At 41.4% G+C, this 18494-nt stretch overlaps 1 protein-coding gene across 2 annotated transcripts in view; it reads left to right on the top strand.

Annotated features, from left to right (window-relative positions):
• The window catches only part of NWD2 (NACHT and WD repeat domain containing 2), a 59431-nt gene extending 46160 nt beyond the window's left edge, over nucleotides 1-13271 (top strand). For both annotated transcript variants that reach the window (XM_035325196.1, XM_035325197.1), the window contains 4 exons: nucleotides 3480-3683; nucleotides 4974-5118; nucleotides 5393-5982; nucleotides 7585-13271. In XM_035325196.1, the coding sequence (XP_035181087.1) occupies nucleotides 3480-3683; nucleotides 4974-5118; nucleotides 5393-5982; nucleotides 7585-11520 (4875 nt within the window). In that variant the 3' untranslated portion in view covers nucleotides 11521-13271. The remainder of the gene's footprint in view (nucleotides 1-3479; nucleotides 3684-4973; nucleotides 5119-5392; nucleotides 5983-7584) is intronic.
• Nucleotides 13272-18494: the final 5223 nt, after the last annotated feature.

The following is an 18494-nucleotide window of genomic DNA, read 5'->3' as shown; positions in this document are numbered from 1 at the left end:
TATGTTGGTTGTGACCAATGACTGCATTTTCCTTCAGGTGTTTTTCAGTAACTACCAGAATAATCTTCCCCGTAATTTTGCCAGGCACTGAAGTGAGACTGACCGGCCTAAAATTACCAGGGTCTTCTTTCTTGCCCTTCTTGAAAATTGACGCATTTGCTGGCTTCCAGGCAACTGGGACCTCTCCAGAACCCCAAGACTATTGAAAAACAATCGAGAGAAGTCTCACAATGATATCAGCCAGCTCTCTGAGTACCCCAGGATGAAACCCATGGGGTCCCATATGCTTAAATGTATCTAGTTGGAGCAGGAAATCCCACACAAGTTTGGGGTTGGCTCAGAATTCGTTGCTGCAGTCATGGGATGTGGTATGAGAGTCCTTCAGAAAAAGTGTGAGTTACTTTTGTCCTCTCCAGAAAAATGAAAAGAAGTTGTGTTTCGATACCTCAGCTAGATGGCCAATGAAACCGGGCCACAAATTCAGGCTAGCCTGGAGTTATCAAGCAGTACAGGAATGACTCCATGAAGAGTTTTGTACCAAAGACGTTTTTGAATGATTACACAGAATTGGATACTAATACCAGAACCTTAGCTAACCTCTGTTGGGGTTCTAGGAGGAACACAGCGCAGTGAAGTGCCTTGGATTGCCCTGCTCTAAATGGTAGACCAACTCATGGTTTGCTGTTTCTGCCTGCATAATCAATTCCTTTCATTCCAGTTCTGTGTTTTTTTTTCTTTTTTGTGTGTGTGTTTTTGTTGTTGTTGTTGTTGTTCCTATCATGTTTGTATTTCTATTCCTTGTTATTTGCTTGTTAATCTTACAGTATAAGAACCTCCAAGTTATGAATGCATTTACTTGCCTTTCTAAATGCACATTCACCAAGTAGGTGCCCCAAGTGTCCTCAAAATCTCTGTTCTGCTGCTCCTTAAGTTTGTTTTAATTACAAAAATGCATGTGTTTTGGTTAAAAAATGGAGTCCTACCTTGCTCAGACCAGCCACATGAAGCAGTATTCCTTCATTAAAGAAAGCCAAGTTTCAGAGGTGTGCTCTGAGCATGGCTAACTCATGCAGCTCTTCTCATGCAGCTCAACTCATGAAGCACTTCTGCCAAAATCCCCACAATGGTTTTCTGGCATGTAGTGGGCACAATTACGGAAACCATTTGATTACAAAATGTAAAGGCTTTCAAATAATATTTTTGTGTAGGCCTCAGTTTCATTTAAAAGCTCATGATAAAATCATTTGCAGTGATTCTAGTATTCTGCTTGTGTTAAAAAAACCCTTTCAATGTGTTTTGCTCAACTGGTCAGGAAGATGTTCCCTAGTGCAAGATTATTTACATAATGTCTGCTGCAATGACAGATAAAATAGAGCAAAAAAAAACTGTCTTTCAATTTTAAAGTAATGCTTTTCTTATCTCTTATTCAGTGGAGAGAGAACAGCATGAACTGTACCAGAGAAGCCAAAAAGTACACAGAATAATTCCAAAACAAATTTAGTTGATTAAATGCAGTACATTAAAACAAGATATTTTAATGTTGACATTTTCATATTGTTAGTGAAAGGCCCAGCTACTGATCTCTGCTCAGGCAACAATGAATCCATTGGACTTAAATTCAGAAAAAGTGTAGCCTAATGAATTTTAAATAACAATTACTACAAGAGGTAATTGCAAATTTTGCATAGCAAAGCTCCACTGAGAGAAATTTAGGAGATTTCTACATCACTCTGAATGTGCTAGGGCTTGCAGTTCAGCGTGATAGAGTTATTAATCTCACTTGAAAAAAAGAAAGAAAATAATATTATATTTTGTTGAACCTCTGCAGCTCTAGAATTCCAAAATTATTGGGCTGTCAGGCCAACCACTCGCCATCAGAGCTAGCACTGTAGTGTGTGAGCTCTCCCCAGTCAGCTCCAGGCAAAAAACAGCCAGGTTACAATGTGAGCTGTGGTCTAAGCTACCCAGGTGCTTTTGCCTGAAAAAGGTTAAGTGTTTATGTAAACTGCACGGATGTCTGTGCTCTGGGGCTGCAGCATCTAGCAGGATGAGCCGCATGAGTACCTTCTGCCAACACAGCTGGCTTCAGAAAAGGGTATCTGCAGCATCACGCTTTTATAATCTATGCAGCAAGCTTCATCACCATCAGTTATTGATTTTCAGGGTTTAGTTACAGCTGAAAAAGTTTAAAACAGCTTCTCATTATGATGAGTGGTTTAAAAATTAATATTTAGACTTTTATTATTTACAAACAAGGTCATTTACATTTTTAGGGTACTACTGTATTTGCATTAGCATTAATTTGCTAAAAGATCTTTCCAGTTCAAATCATGATGCTGATACCGTTGGTTCCTCTCCACATTAAGTACTACTTCTCATTAACTCAATCTTTACTGAATACATCTAAAAGAGGAAAGAAATTTAAAAATGGAATTCTATTTTAAATGAAGTGAGAATTCTCACTTACTTCTGTGGACCAAGATCTGAATGCAGAAGTAATCTGATAGTCACAAATGTGAAAAAGAATGTAGAAAGAATGCAGAAATGTCTTACAGCTCTATCTTCCAAAAAGTTTTTCCCAACCCTTTTTTATTTAGTATTTATAGGCAGCAAACTACATAACTAAGTTATAAAATGTATTCATAGCATCATAACCAATATTTTAAACTTCAGTTACTTAGGTAACAAATCTTATCTGCCACAGCTTAAGAAAAAGAAGTGGTCTAACATCCACAGATGTTTACATTTATACCAAATATATGCAGGTAAGTACTAAAATGAGCTTTGATCCATTTCTATTTGTTATTTGGTCAAAACTCTTTTCCCTTGCCTCACTGTTCGTTCCCTGGACAGCTACTGGGGCAAAGACATTGAACATTGTTTGCAGTAAGGGAATATGAGACAGCAAAGCAGTTTGTGGTTCTACAACATCGATCTTGGCATTTCTGCTAGAAGCCACATTTTTAACAATACTAATGGGAATTGTACACAATTTCATGTGAATTTTCACCAAACAGAACATAAAATCTTATGTTCCATTACAGTGGAAACCAAGAATAAAACCAAGAGGTAAAGAATTCAGAGATGCATCCTTATCCTGTAGTCCACAGAGAAGTATTCCTACATTCACTTTTACATGTGTGATTAATGCCAACTAATAGGAATCAATCATACACGAGTCAATACTGTGATAAGAAAATATGTTGGGTGTTTTTAATTACATCTTTTGAATGCCTTTGTATTTTTATTACCAGTTAATGTTAAGGAATCTAATGCACCTACTTGAAATTCTACCAAGTCATCATAGTAGGATGTAGCTCAACAGTAATTCATCTTATACTATATCTGTTTGCCTTTCTAGTAATTTCAAAGTCATGAAACTAGTTACCACACTGGTTTTTAAGAAATTCAGATCCTGAGGAGGGTCTTGGCATCAGTAAAAAGAAAAATGTAATCCCTACTTTCCTGCAAATACACAGGGCTTACTGGGAGAGAAGTATGGCAACATCCGAATACCAGGGGAAGTCGAGTCAGCCGAATTTGAAATGATCCTGGATGCTGCCGTAGAGGCTAAGCTAGAAACAAGGATTTTAGAGGAGTGGTACTGCAGGGACGAGAATGCAGTGCCACCAGCGTATTACCTCAGGCCAAAATCTGAAATGCTGAAGAGCTACCAGAATACGGTAAGTCACATTCACCTCCTAAAAAAATCCTATCAGTTAAAAAACAGCCCTTCAAGAGTCTTGAAGTGCCTAATGTTATCCCTGGGCAGATCCCATACTATTAACTTCCTAACCGTATACTAACAGAAGATTTTCAAACACCATTAATTATCATCTTTAAAACATGCATTTGTCGTTAACTGGTGACAGTAAAGACTATGTATCACCCAGGGCTCAGTTCTGCCTTCCTACACATCCTATATATCCAAGGAGAGATTTCAGCATACAGAAGAGAGGTCCTTAACAGAGCAAACATTCATTTTGAGCACTTACTGCAGTGTAGAAGAAAATGAAATTAAACTGTTATACTGCATTCACCCATCATGTAGCAGAATGTAGTATTTGTTGCATGAAAATACATTGAAAACATGCAACACGTTGACACAGAAATGTTTAATGAGCTGAATGCAGTAATAATGTGGCTAATTCTGACTTACTTACCTCTAGGCAGGAAGCAAGTTTTGAAACTTTATGCGTTATTTTGCTAATATGTCCACAATGTCCTATGAATAAAGCTTGACTTTTTTTTTGTTATTAAAACTTTGTACCTTTCCTCAAGCTACTGACACAACAGGAGTAGTCAAAAGGATATTCATAACTTAAAGCTAACACAGTTACATCTTATAAACTCACTGGAAATAATAAAAGACATACCGCTCTGAACACGGCGAGAAAGAGTTGCTAAGGAACGTAACCCTCAAGGCCACTCTTTTTATTATGGCACCCTCCCACTGCCAGGAAAAGTGGAGACCCCTTAAACACGTCACCTGCAGTAGGTCATGCAGCAGTGACTACCAGCTGCCTTAAGGAAAACTTGTATTTTTCAAATATAAGGTGCTTATTTACCACTACCAGGAACCTCAGTTTGGAAATCCAAGTTTTAATTATCATTGTTATTACTTCTCTTTAAGAGGAGAAATAAGACTGCTTCTTTATTATCATTATTTCAGGCTCGGTTCTCTGGTTCTCAAAACCCTTCTGCTATTAAGGTTTTCTCAGTCTTATTCATGAGGAATATTGCATCATTGCATCAGCTACCTACAGGAGGAACTGAAAAAATATTCAAAGTAGATAGTCTTTATAATTCTATAAAAGAATACATTATGATTATCTGCAGTATAAGAAGTTGAACGTATTTATTTTGTGTGTGTTCCTCTGTTACTGTTATTTATGACCTTACATATTAGACCTTCAGTTTTTGAAGTTGTAGATGTATTACAGCTACTGTTTAACTATGGATATTTTTAAAAGATGGAATCTTCTTCAAACTCTGTGAATGAGAACAAATGGCAAGATATATCAGAAGAGATTAAGAAGATTTTTAAGACTGCTGTGAAATTGCTGTATGAGAAAGGAAAAATGAAACACAGCCAAGCAAAGAGATATCTTTCCTCTGGTAAAGTTCAGACTATTTCTGTATGTACACTTACTATCTTTTCTATCAACCTTTCCACAAACATGAAAATATATTTCTGTTGGTATTTCTCACCTAACCGAAGAGGAAAACATGCTTGTTGCTCTTGCTTGAGACAAGCAATTTTTCTGTGCTTTTTCTTCTTTTCACAGAAAACAGATGCAATCATTTAAGAGTCTGCATGTTTTGGGGGGTGGGGTCTTGAACTGTCTATAAAGAAAAGATAACAGATTCTGCTTTCTCTTTTCATCCTCAGCTATTGAAGATGAACTTGATTTTGCCTTGGGTAAACAAACACCAGCTTTCCTAAAGAAGTGTGTTTGCTACATTCGGAAAATTGCCAATATCGAGCGTTTTGTTAAAATCCCAGAGATGGGAAAATACATGGATGTGGTACATACAGCTGGGAAGTTTCTACGAGATCCTGAAGCCCATGAGAAGCTGATCAAGCTCAGGGATGAATTCATTCCTACCATCGTCGCATCCTCCAATCTGAGAGTGTACACGTCCGTCACTCACTGTGACATGAAACTGGGCTACTCCCAAGAAGTGGAGAATCATTACATTGAAGGACTCGGTAAACAATTCTATGAAGACATGATCGATATTATCCAGGCAACAGTGCAGCAGAATTTTGACACAGAGACAGACTTGTTGTATGATGAAGTTCTTCAGCATTCATCACTATGTAAAACATACTCCACTTTTTATGAATACAGATGTGAGGCATTGCATATAGTTCACAAATACGTTCTACCTAGCAAAATAGGACACATTAACCCTCTTATCATATACGGAGGACCATGCACAGGGAAAACTCTTCTATTAGCCGAAGTGGCAAAGAAGGTAAATAAATACCTTACATAGTTTGGTGATGCCAAGAGCATTTGTGCATATAGGCTTCCTTTTCATTCTTCCTCTTGACAATATATCAGACTTTAATACATTAAATAAAGATTATAAAACTGACATACTGTTTATTGTTTTATACATGTTGAGAAAAAGATTCTTCCTTTGACTAGCAACATGTATACATAATGCCCAACTGAAAGAAAAGCTTATAGAGCTTTCAAAAAACTAGTAGGGATCAACATATTTTTGAATTATCAACCTGTATTTCAGAGTGATCTTTTTCCTTTTTGTTCCACAGAGGTCCTATGAATCTGGAACCATTTAAACATCATATGCTGTTTTTAGTCTTATTCACAAATACAGCATGTCTTTCCAAGTCATGCTATCTTGTTTTATGTTCTCATCAGAAATTACTCCAGAATTAGACTGATACACTTGCTACAAATACGCTTGCCAGAAATCTATCTGCAATAACCAGCAAAAATACCTGTGTTTAGCTGACATATGCTGCTTCGGCCACTGGGCTGAGTACTACAGGGACATGAGGGAACCACTGTGCAACGCAGGACCAGATGTGGGGGAAAAAAAAAAAAAAAAAAAGCCTAATTCTCTAGCTGGAAGTCACAACTTCGAGTTCCCTGCAGTGTGCTCAGAGAATTTGGCACAGTAGTAGGCTGGGAAATATCAGCCATATCAGCCAGAAGGAAATAGAGAAGGGGACAATAATGTTTAAAATCCTCTCTCTTTCCAAACGTGACTTCCTAGATTCACATCGGTTGCCTACATGAAATTGGGATTTACAGTTCAAAATCTCATTTCAGCTCCCAGTACATAAGTTAACCTTGAGGCTCTGGTTATATTTTTCTTTTAAAATATTCCGTAATGTCTTAAGTGAGGGAAAAAGACTTAGCACGTGAGAGAACTGAGTGAGTTAGCCTGCACAGACTGAGAGGATTTAGAGCCACATTCCTCACTTGCTTAGGGTATGCTAACCAAAAAAAAAAAAAGGGCAAAAAATACATTTTACCCATTATGGCAGTGCAAGCGCACCAAGAGAAAACATACTTCAGTGGTCCAGGAATTAACATAACCAGTTAGCAGTGGGCAATCCTATATTCCCATCCCTGTCCACCAAAATCATCAGGGCATGTATTTATAACTCTGTTGCAAATTAATATTAAGCAAGCTTCGGTGCCAAGCAGGTCTGCCTGGCCAAGGATGATTGCTCAGTGTCTAAGGAAGGTTATTAATAAGAGCATCTGCCTTACTGACTTTCAGAAGTGAGACACAGATTTTGCAAAGAGTACCCTGGGATTTACAGACTAAATTCTGCTCAGGTCCCCATAGACGTAAGATCCTCTTTGTGGATCTGTGTCTTAGTGTTTTGGGATACAACCTGGGCTAAACAAAGATGACATATAATTTAAATTTCACCCAGTGCACTAAATCAAAGCAACCTCAAACTGCTAGTGAGAGCACTTCCACTCAACTGGTAACATTTAAAAAAGTTTTATATATATATATAGGCAATTACTATTTATAACTCTGTTACTGTGCTTCATTTAGATACTAACTAAATCATGCTCTACATTCTAGGCCTATTCCTGGCTGCAGGAAGAGATGGGACCTGATTCTGACCCTGTGGTAGTTATAAGATTTTTGGGATCCACCGAGACAAGTACCGATCTGAAGAACATACTTCAAAGCGTTTGTGAGCAATTAGCAGTCAACTACCGTTGCCTCGTACAAAGTTACCCAAAAAAGATTCATGACCTGCGGGACTTGTTCATAAATCTCTTGAATGAATCTTCATTCCATAGGCCACTGGTGATAATTTTTGATGCCCTAGAACAGCTAACAGATAGCGATGATGCTAGGAAGCTTTGGTGGCTTCCCATTCACCTCCCCCGCTCAGTGCGGATAATTTTGTCAACACTGCCAAACAAGCATGGGATCCTGCAAAAACTGAGGTGCCTTATTCATGAAGAAGACAACTACATTGAACTGACTGCCAGGGACAGAAAGATGTGTAGCCAAGTGCTGAAACATCAGCTGCTGCGAGTTAAACGAAAAGTAACATCAGGGCAACAAATCTACGTCAATGAAGCATTCTCCAAGTGCACACTGCCTATGTTTGTGAACTTAACCTTCAGGGAGGTCAGGAACTGGAGATCTCACAAAGATGTGGATGAGTCCTCCCTCTGTGTCACTGTACATGAAAGCATAGAACAGTTGTTTTGGTCGCTGGAAAGTAAGTGTGGATCACGACTACTGTCAAGAGCACTTGGCTACATCACTATGTCCAAGTCTGGCCTGAGTGAAATGGAACTGGAAGATATTTTAGCCCTTGACAACAGCGTTATGTATGAACTCAGCGAGAGCATCCGAGAAAGTAACCCATTGAGAATTCCCTACATATACATTGCAAGGCTTAAGGAGGGTTTACAGGGATACTTAATAGAGCGACAAGTGAAAAATGTAACGCTGCTGCTTTGGGCAAATAGGCACCTGCAACTAATTGCCCAGAAGCTGTACCTGAACAACGAAGAAGATTTGCAGGAGATGCACACAGTCATGGCAGAGTATTTCCTTGGTGTTTGGTCAGGTGGACGAAGAAAACCTTTTTACAGCAACGACCAGTATCTGAATGGCTGTCCCGACCATGACAGCAGAGGCCTGAATGAAGACGAAAAGCACTGCATGGATCAGATTGCTTTTGACAGGCAGGCACCTGATCAGCCGTGGGTTTTTCAGTGTAATCCCTTAGAGCCCGATATCTTTTTTATCAATCACAGAAAAATGACGGAGCTTATTCATCACTTGACGAGATGTGGAAGAACAGATGATCTTCTGTACGGAGTCATTATGAACTTCAGCTGGCTGTACACCATGATTAGGATAGGGCAGTTTGATAAAGCGCTCTCCGACATAGAACTAGCATACACCTGCTCGCAAGAAAAGGAGCTGAAGTTTCTGGCCAGTACCCTCCGCAGTATAAAGTTCAAAGTAGTAAAATACCCAGGGTCACTCTCCGCTGAGCTGCAGCAAAGGCTCCTGCCAGTAGTAAGCTCATTGCCCAAACTCAGACATCTCCTCTTAGAATGTGACAAGGACGGGCCCAAGTACTGCTCTATCGTCCCTTTGCATTCATCCATGGACGTGACTTACAGCCCCGAGCGCCTGCCGCTGTCATCCAGCTGCATGCACGTCACGGAAATCCTGCCCACTTTTAATCCCAGCACAATCATCGCTGCTTTGGAAAACGGCTCCATCAGCACCTGGGACGTAGAGACTCGCCAGCTCCTGAGGCAGATTACAACCGCTCCATCTGTCATCTTAGGGATGAAACTTACTAGTGACGAAAAGTACCTTGTAGTGGCTACAACAAAAAACACCCTTTTGATATACGATAACATAAATTCCTGTCTTTTGTCTGAAATGGAAATCAAGGGGTCAAAACATTGTGGAATAGGGGGGGGCTCCAGTTTTATAAATGGATTTACGTTATCGGTCAACCACGCACTCGCATGGCTGGAGGCCAGCAAAGATGTCACCGTCATAGACCTGCTTTACGGCTGGCCTCTCTATCACTTCCACTGCTGGTACGAAGTGACCTGCGTGCAGTGCTCTCCGGACGGAATTTATGCCTTCTGCGGGCAGTATTTGAACACCACAACCATTTTTCACTTAGGCAGCGGAGAGAAGCTGGCCACCGTGACCTCCGAATTTTCTGGTGGATTTGTGAAATTCCTTCTCATTCTGGACACAGCCCAAGAAATGGTGATGGTGGACAGTGAGGGTAGCCTCTCTGTTTGGAATACAGAGGAGATCGCAAATCCCCAGCTTACGGATGACTTTGACTGCAGGAGAGAAGACAGCGAGGTTGTCAGCATAGAGCTTTCTGAAGACCAAAGTGCAATTTTAATTTGTAAGGCTCTCAGCATTGAGCTTCTTGACACTCGTGTGTGGAAGGTGGCCGAAAAGTTTAGAGCTAAACACAATGAGCGCTTTATATCTGCCGTATTGTCCAAAAATGGCAACTGCATAATTGCTTCAATGGAAAATACCTCAGCCATTTTTGTTTGGAGAAGAGATACAGGACAGTGCATGGCAAGCTTACAGGAAATCTCAGGAACTATAGTCAGGCTAATTAAATCAAATCATCATAACATGCTGCTATCCTTATCCACCAGTGGTGTCCTTTCTATCTGGGATATAGACATCATAACTGCTATGTCCAACATCGACAAATCCGGCAAACCTATCCAAAGACTGGTGCTGCCGGCCAGAGGGGAATTAATATACACATTGGACGGATCGGATTCTGTCCACAAGTGGAACTTCAGCACTGGATTTATTGAAGCTGTGTTCAAGCACGAAGGAATTGTTGAAAACTGTGTGCTGACCTCTTCTGGAGAGATAATGGTTACATCGGATGATAAATGCAGCCAGTATGTATGGCACACTGTTAGCGGCGAAAACATCTTTCGAATCAACGGGCAAAAAATCTCAGAGCTAATGATCACTCATAATGACCAGTTTGTAGTCTCCCTCTGTGAGCAAAATGCATCCAGAGTTTGGCGACTGGCCACAGGACATCGGGTTTGCAATATTTTAGTTGCCTTACAGAACGCATTTATAACAACCGCAAACACTTTTGTAGTCGGAATGGCGAAGAACAAAGTGTTGGCAGTGAGCCTCTGGACAGGCAGTATAACCAAGAAGTTTTGCTGCGATGATGGTGCGAGCATTGTGGACATCAAACTGATACCAGATTGCCCAGATATTATAGTATTTATAACATCTACTGAAACGGTGAACGTCTGGAGCCTAACAGAGGAAGTCATCTGCAGGCGTGTACAACTGCCTAACAATTTCTTAAAAAATCTGGAAGACTTTGAAATGTCCCCAAACGGCAAGCTAGGAATTATAACTCGTGGTGATGAGAACATCAATGTGCTTGATCTACACAGCGGAAAACTTCGTGTGGTTCACGCTCCCGGTATCATCTGGAGGCAAAGGCTGTCTCGTGATGGCCGCTATCTCGTGTACATTTGTTTTCGCGGCGAGGAAGATGATGACAACGGTGCGATCTCCAGTTTAATTGTAATGAGGCTGGCGGATGGCAAAAACATCGGTGCCTGTTCTCTTTATAAAACTCCCACTTTCCTCGCACTCTCACAGAGACATTTAAATATTATTATTGGATTTGATGACGGAAGTATAGGCACTTACACGGTAGTGGATCGAGTTGACGCTGCACTGAAAATTAAAATTGCTACTTCAAATAGCCGTCAGATTTTCAACAACACAACACAAGTGATTAGGCCAAAATGTCACAATTATAGCTTCAAAGTGACTGCAGACTGCATTTGGAGGGAATCAACTGAAGTATTTGCAAGGGATAGCCCCATTACAGTTACAGAGCCGGAGGTGAGTGAAGCAACACCAACCAAAAAACACAACTATTGCTACGAGAAAGTGTGCTCAGCCATAGACTGCAGAGGACACAGTTTTGCTGCTGACAACTGAGTACCCGTCTGGACTAGTTTACCTGAGTAATAGTATAAAAGCATAGATTTGTCTTCTGAATTCAAGTAAAAATCAGTGCATTTCTTGGAAGACAGACAGAAACAGCAGAGGGCAGACCAGCTGTTTTTTCCTCGACAAATATTCTAAGATTTACGTACACACACACACAAAAAGCAAATATATCAGCAATCGGCTGCAGGGTTTTTTTTTAAATTTCGGGATACAAGGTTCAGTCCAAGATTTCACCAGGGCCTTGATTAAAAATTTCTAGCAATACTATCAAAATTGTTATGCTATTGCAGAAGTTAGGTGATCTTACGTGGAATTGACAAACTGTTTCAACTAGAGCTGAAGCTCTGCCTGAGAGGTGAGAAAGGCAGACCACTGTTTTATAAACCAAGTCGCCTAGAGGTGGTCAGGGCTGGGTCTATAGCTAACAGCCAACTTTATACCCACTTGCAAAAATGCGTTTTTCTTGCTTGATGGTGCAATGACAAGATGTCACCTGCCAACCTGGAACACTTGATACATTCCATCATCATTTAAAATATACCTTTTTTTTTTTTTTTTTTTTTTTTTTTTTAATTGGGATTAATCATTGGGTTGCAAGGAGTAGGCATCAGTCAGCTGCAAACATGTCAGCATGTGAGGTGATAATTCTTCACCTCAGTGAAAGGACTGAAAGATTATTTTTTTTAATTGCATGCAGGGATTTCAGGTTTCTGTATTGTGATAAAAAATGATTTAAAAAATACTAGGTCATAAAAGGAATATATGGCTTGGGTTTTTGTTTTTTGGTTTGGGGATTTTTTTTTGTCTTCGCAGTGTTTATTAGTACAGGTCGTAAAGAAAACTTTTTCAAAGAGAAAGGGCATTGCAGATAAACATATGAATTTCTTAATGCTAAAAGGTGGCTATCCACTTTCTTGTAAAGAAGTCTAAACTATGTCCCCAAAGTAATCTTAATAGAAAGCTTTCAGACATGCCATGTTTTAATCTTGATAACATTTGCCTTACTATCATTTCTGTTCTTTCCCATGATAAATGCAGATGCAGATGACCAAACACTCTGGGACTGCTTGTATATGTGCTAAAATTCTCCACTAAATGCAAAGGCTGTCCAAAGGTTCTTTATTGTTCCAATTTGTAATGGGTTTTTCTTACTTACTACCTTCACTTTCTGCTTTAGAACTGTTCTGAGCCTTTTGTACAGTTTTGTCAGTTTGAAGGCAGAAATTGTGAAATAATTACATGAAATAATGACAAATGCTTAAAAAAAAAAATCTAATTTGCCCAAGTAAAAGAAATGCTGGACAACATCTGAAAGGATAATTTTTTTCTCTCCTTGCATACCTTAACGATGGCATATCTGTGGAAAATTTTTCAAACGATGTAAACAAACCAATTTTATTTTTCAAATGAGAACTCCATGCCACAAATTTCCAAGAAATGAATGCTAAGCTAGAACTTAATGTAGTGTGTGAATGTTCTATGTACAAGCCAATATAGTATATTAAGTGACTTTAATGACTTTTCCTAACTTGTTTGCAACTAATAGATCATATTGAATGTTTTTATGTAAACTTTGTAATGTTGGGAAAACCTACCCAATCAGAGATTTATATTTTCATAAATGTCAAATTTAGTTAAATTTTGTTACAGAGTTGTTAAATTAGAAATCTATTGCAGTCTTCAAACAATATACAGTCTTGTGTATGCATTGTTTGTACTAATAAACTAAGGAAACAGACCCCTGCGTGCGTTTGCAGAGTTTTAATTTTAGGGCCAGCCCAGTAGGAGACTGCGTTTTAGTGTGGCTTTTTCTGCTCTTCTTGAGACTTTAAATGAATGGTGTGTAGAATTTATATTGGCTATCTCCACAACAGCACATTTCATGCTGTCAGAGAGACACAGCTGCACACATTTGCAGCTCCCATTAGCCTGTATTTAAGCGTTTTTAAGGGCTATGTTTGTAAGGAAAATTCCAGTATTTTTCACTCTACAGTTAACTAAATCAAACATTCAAAAGCCACTGAAATTCACACACACACAAAAAAAAATACTAATACTGCTTATGACTAGATTGCACACTGGCAGTGTGCAAGTCAACAGACAAAACTTGTGTAACCTGTCCGTTAGAAAGCACAGAAGAGAGGGGGGCACCTGAAATCCCGCTCCCCTGCGGAGCCATAGAGATGCAAAGAAGTGGCTCAGGGATCTGCTCCTCCCAGGATTCTGTCCTGAAGGTAAGCAACTTCCAACTTCTTTCGAAAACCAGGTATAATGCACTCATGTCAATCTTGAAGGAGTTAAAATACATGGTCTCCTACCTTCCAGGACTGTGGCTAACACTGGGTAGCAACTGAGAAAAGTTGCTCAGAAACAGAGCAAAACACAGACAGAGAGAAACAGTCTTCCTGGTTGGGAATCAGTACCAGAACCCTGCCCAGCCCACTTCAGCTGAGTGGTTTATTGCTGGAGAACACAGATTTGTTCCTCTGTTTTCTCCCTCACTGCCAGTGGGACGGCTTCTTGGGGCAGGAGTCCCCAGCAAAGAAGAGAGCAGTGGTCCCCACCAGTGAGAGCAGTCTTCCCTTCATCTCGGGCCAAAGAGCAAATAGATTTTAGGCCTCTGTCAAAACAATAGGCTCCACAAGAAAGTGTTAATGCTATATATAAGAAGGCACAGGTGCTCTCGTCAGGTTTTGAACCTTAGTCTCACATGTTCTGAGCAAGGACAGCAGGCGCGGGGCAACACCACTATTTCTCTTTGTTGTAAACCAGTGAGAAAGATTAATGTGACTCCTACTCCAGTTAAACCCTTTTGCCCAGGATTGGGTTCGTAATCTCATTGAGAATGCTGTTTTCTCATACATATACTGCTTTATAATTTATCTGTGTACATCTGTACCTCACTCAGTTTTCCAGCTTTCTGAACCTCCCTCTCAGGTGTCAGACTCCTCACATGCACTGAGCATCAGCAGCAGATGGGTTTCTGAATGCCGTTCACCTGCTTGGTAGCCAAATACTTGCTGCTGCAAGACCGAGTTCCCCACAGTCCCCTTGCAAATCCATGGAGGGAATACAAAGGGAATTCTTAACCTGCTTATTTTTATAGTGCTTTTCCTAGTTCTTCCCTAAATTAGACCTTAGTCTAAATTAGACTCCAGTACCTCCATGCTGTTGCACACAGAGAAAATAATTTCCCTAAGAGTGAGCGACCCAAACACTATGTGCTGTTCTATTGCTTCATAGGAACAGAGCAATTTACTTACTTTCTCTTACGGAGCAATATTTGCATATCTAGAACAAAGCTTTCATTCATTCTTTATCTAAAGTGCCTCAATAAACGGGCTCAGATGGGGTCCATATTTCTGACACGCAAGACTAGGAATAGGCTGTAGCTGCAAGAAAGCTTTAGTGGAGAATTAGCCGGAAATTCTTTGGCAGACAAAGGTAAGCCGGAGGTCAGCTAGAAAAAATATTTTTATCAGTCATTTCCTTTGCACCACAGCTGGGGAATGCACGGCCCGTGACTTCATTTCATACGGCCTGTGGCCATTTAGCTTTTTTCACGTTACTGTCAGATAACATCAAAATGTGAGTTAACAGGTAGCCTGGAAAAGGCATTCAGGAGGCATTCAGGAGGCATTCAGGTTCCAGCAGTTCCTCAGCCCTCATTTCTTCATGCTGCATATGCGAGTTCAATACAGAACCCTCTGGTAACAGAAATTTTAGCCATTTGGCAAAGGGATCTTAAAACAAGTATCCAACAAATAACCATCACTATAAGAGCAGTCTTACTCTGTGTGTGTGTGTGCACTATTTCAGCCCCACATCAGCTTAAAATCCCAAGATTTCACCCTGACTCTATAAAAATTACTGAAAGTTCAGGGCAAGTCAAATGATGTGACGCTTCATATGTGTCTGTGTGATATGTCATAAAATTGGTCCTTTGGGTCAATACCATTAGGCCAGGAGCAACAATCTACATTGTTTTATTTTGTTAATTAAGAATTAAAAAAATACACACCAAATCCACCCAGGCTGGAAACAGCTCTTACCTAGCATGGGGCAGCTCCTGGCATCTTCTCACAGGGGCCACACCTGCAGCCCCCCAATACCAAAACCTTGTCACATAAACCTAATACAACATTTTAACAAAAATATTAAGAATGTAAAAGGACAGAATTTGGAAAAGTATTTTTGTACATTAAGGCATCTTGCTTTTTCACACATTATTGTTGTTTTCACAAAAATGATCATGTAATGATCATAATCTGGATTATGGCCTCTAGATAGTTTGGGTTATCAAGGACATGTTATTAAGAATCATTATCACATATTTATGCTACAAATATGACCTACTTTGAAGTTGTTACACCCTGTTAAGGATGTTACTCAACACTCCTTTTTGGAGCACCACCTGGCTGCAGGGAAAGCAACAGAGCTGCATTTTTTCCCTCGGTTTACCTTCCCAGCCTGGTCACTGAACACCATTCTTTGCATTTTGGAGGTAGTCTTGTGACTATAACAAAGCCACTGATGGTCTCAGCATGGGTCTAAATCACAATCTCAGTTCTCAGTTTCTACAGAGAGGTCAAAGGGTGAGAGAGGACAACAAAGAAGGTGAAGGGCCTGAATGGGAAGTGATACGAGGAGGTCCCTTGGTTTGCTCAGCCCAGAGCAGAGCAGGCTGAGGGGAGGCCTCATGGCGGCCTGCAGCTCCCTCACGAGGGGAGCGGAGGGGCAGGCGCTGAGCTCTGCTCTCTGGGGACAGCGACAGGACCCGAGGGAACAGCATGGAGCTGGGACAGGGGAGGGTCAGGCTGGGGGTTAGGGAAAGGTTCTGCACCCAGAGGGTGGTCGGGCACTGGGACAGGCTGCCCAGGGCAGTGGTCATGGCACTGAGCCTGTTGGAGTTCAAGAAGTGTTTGGACAGTGCTCTCAGACACATGGTCTGATCTGTGGGTGGTCATGTGTGGAGCCAGGAGTTGGACTCCATGACCCTTGTGGGTCCCCTCCAACTCAGGATATTCTGTGACTCTATGATCTTTCCCAGGGCAGGATGAGGCATTTACCAGATGCTTCTCCAGGAGGGGCAGTTTGCACCACCAGCCCTCTCTGGAAAAAGAGACTTTCACTATGAAACACTAAATTTTCATCTTGGCAACAGTAAACTTACTTGACAACATAGGGCAATAACTAGAAGAGTGTGAGAGAACCTTCTCCCAGGACATCCACTCCAGCAGAATATCCTCTTAAAATCACAAGTGGTTCCCAAGCCAACTGTTACAATCTGCTCCTAGCAAGCTCTTCTCCCTGCCTCCACTGCCCTGTTGTCCCAGGCCCACACTGCTCCTGCTTGCCTGGGTGGGGATGCTCCTGTCCCATTTGCAAAGTCCCCAAATTACGCCCAGCCATGGCACAGCCCCCACCTACAGTGCCTGCCCTTGTGGCAGTGCAGTGGTCCCATCGCCAGCCCGAGCAGGGAACATACAAAGGAATATACAAAGGAATATACACGTCCACGTGTTCCTGCCAGCACAGCCTTCACCACACAGCACCACCACACCAACGCAGCTCTTACTTTTACAGAAGTATGCAACAGAGATAAATAAGTCATCTCCCTGTTTTCATGCCACCGCTCTGATCCCACGTGCATTTTGGGTTTTAGTCAACAGACTTAAGTGAAATACATAACACTCACAAGGTGAGGGATGAAACAAAAATCCAGGCACCCTGTAGCACAGATGAAAGCAGAAGATCCCAAAAGCAATAGGATGGTTTGCTGCTGTTTGTCTCCATTATTCTACTGCCTGTTTGGAAAGTGCCCAGCACTTCCCACTGTAAGATAGACTTGCTGATGGTATCTGAACTTACAAAGTTAACCTCTTGGGCTGTCATTTTTCTAGGTAGATGGCTATCTCAAACAAGAATGTCAAAAAAAAAAAAAAAAAAAAAAAAAAAAAAAAAATCCCCCAAAGAGCTGCTGCAGAGCTTTGCTGGAGCTCACTAACGCCCAGCCTGTGGATGCTGTTTGGCTTTATGTTCTCGCACAGCTCTGCTTAAAACGAGCGTACCCAGAGCAGCCTTTATGCATTTGTTGCCCGCACCTGGCTCCACGCGGGGCTGGGAGGTGCAGTCAGTGCTCCTGCTGCCCCGGCATGGGCCTGAGGATCCCATCCTGCTCCGGAGAGGAGTTTGGCAAACACTCACATTCAGCTCACTGCGGGGCATAGGAGGGGAAACACAAGGCAATCCCTGCTCACAGACAAAGCGGGATTTTAGGAGCATACTTTGCATGAGGAAGGCAAGCAGGACTCCAGCACATTTCCAAGCGCCGCCTGGCAGGAGGGGCAGCCCTAAGTCCACACTTATTTGGGGTGAGAACAGCACACCTACCAGTACAGCAGCCAAACTTCATATAACCACTGCCGTAGCCTCACATAACCACAGACAAACAGAGGATTTAGCAGAACATTTCCAAAGTGTTACCAAGTAGGCTACTTCTGTTTGCGCTGCTTTGGCCCCCAGCCTGGGAGCCATGCAGTGAGCTGTTGTAATGGTAGTGCCAGGTCTCTCCAGGACTTTGTTTTACAGTTTCCAGGTACACTGAGACACGTTAAGGTTACAGCTGGGAAACACCTGAGCCAGCTGCCTGCAGATATTGCTTAAGTTAAATCTCACCTCCTGGACAGGGAACACTCTCACAACCGGGTTGTGGCAGCAGAACACCTTCCATAGCACATTTGGAAACACCACACCCAAACCAAAAGGAGTCCAGGGAAGTCAGCAAGTTTCATCAGTAAATACGATGGGGTGCCTGCAAACACCTTCCTTACAGCCAGGTTCCTCTACGGAGCATCACCCGGCACAGCGGGGATTAAATTTCATTGCTAGGCAAAACTCTGATGTAACAGAGGAACTTTCTGCCAGAGCCCTTCAGCACCGCTTGTGACATGGGGAGATTT

This window comes from Oxyura jamaicensis, chromosome 4 (assembly GCF_011077185.1).
Source record: "Oxyura jamaicensis isolate SHBP4307 breed ruddy duck chromosome 4, BPBGC_Ojam_1.0, whole genome shotgun sequence".
Lineage (NCBI taxonomy): Eukaryota > Metazoa > Chordata > Aves > Anseriformes > Anatidae > Oxyura > Oxyura jamaicensis.
The sequence above is the reverse complement of the archived record's forward strand: the minus strand, read 5'-3'. Positions and strand labels throughout refer to the sequence as shown.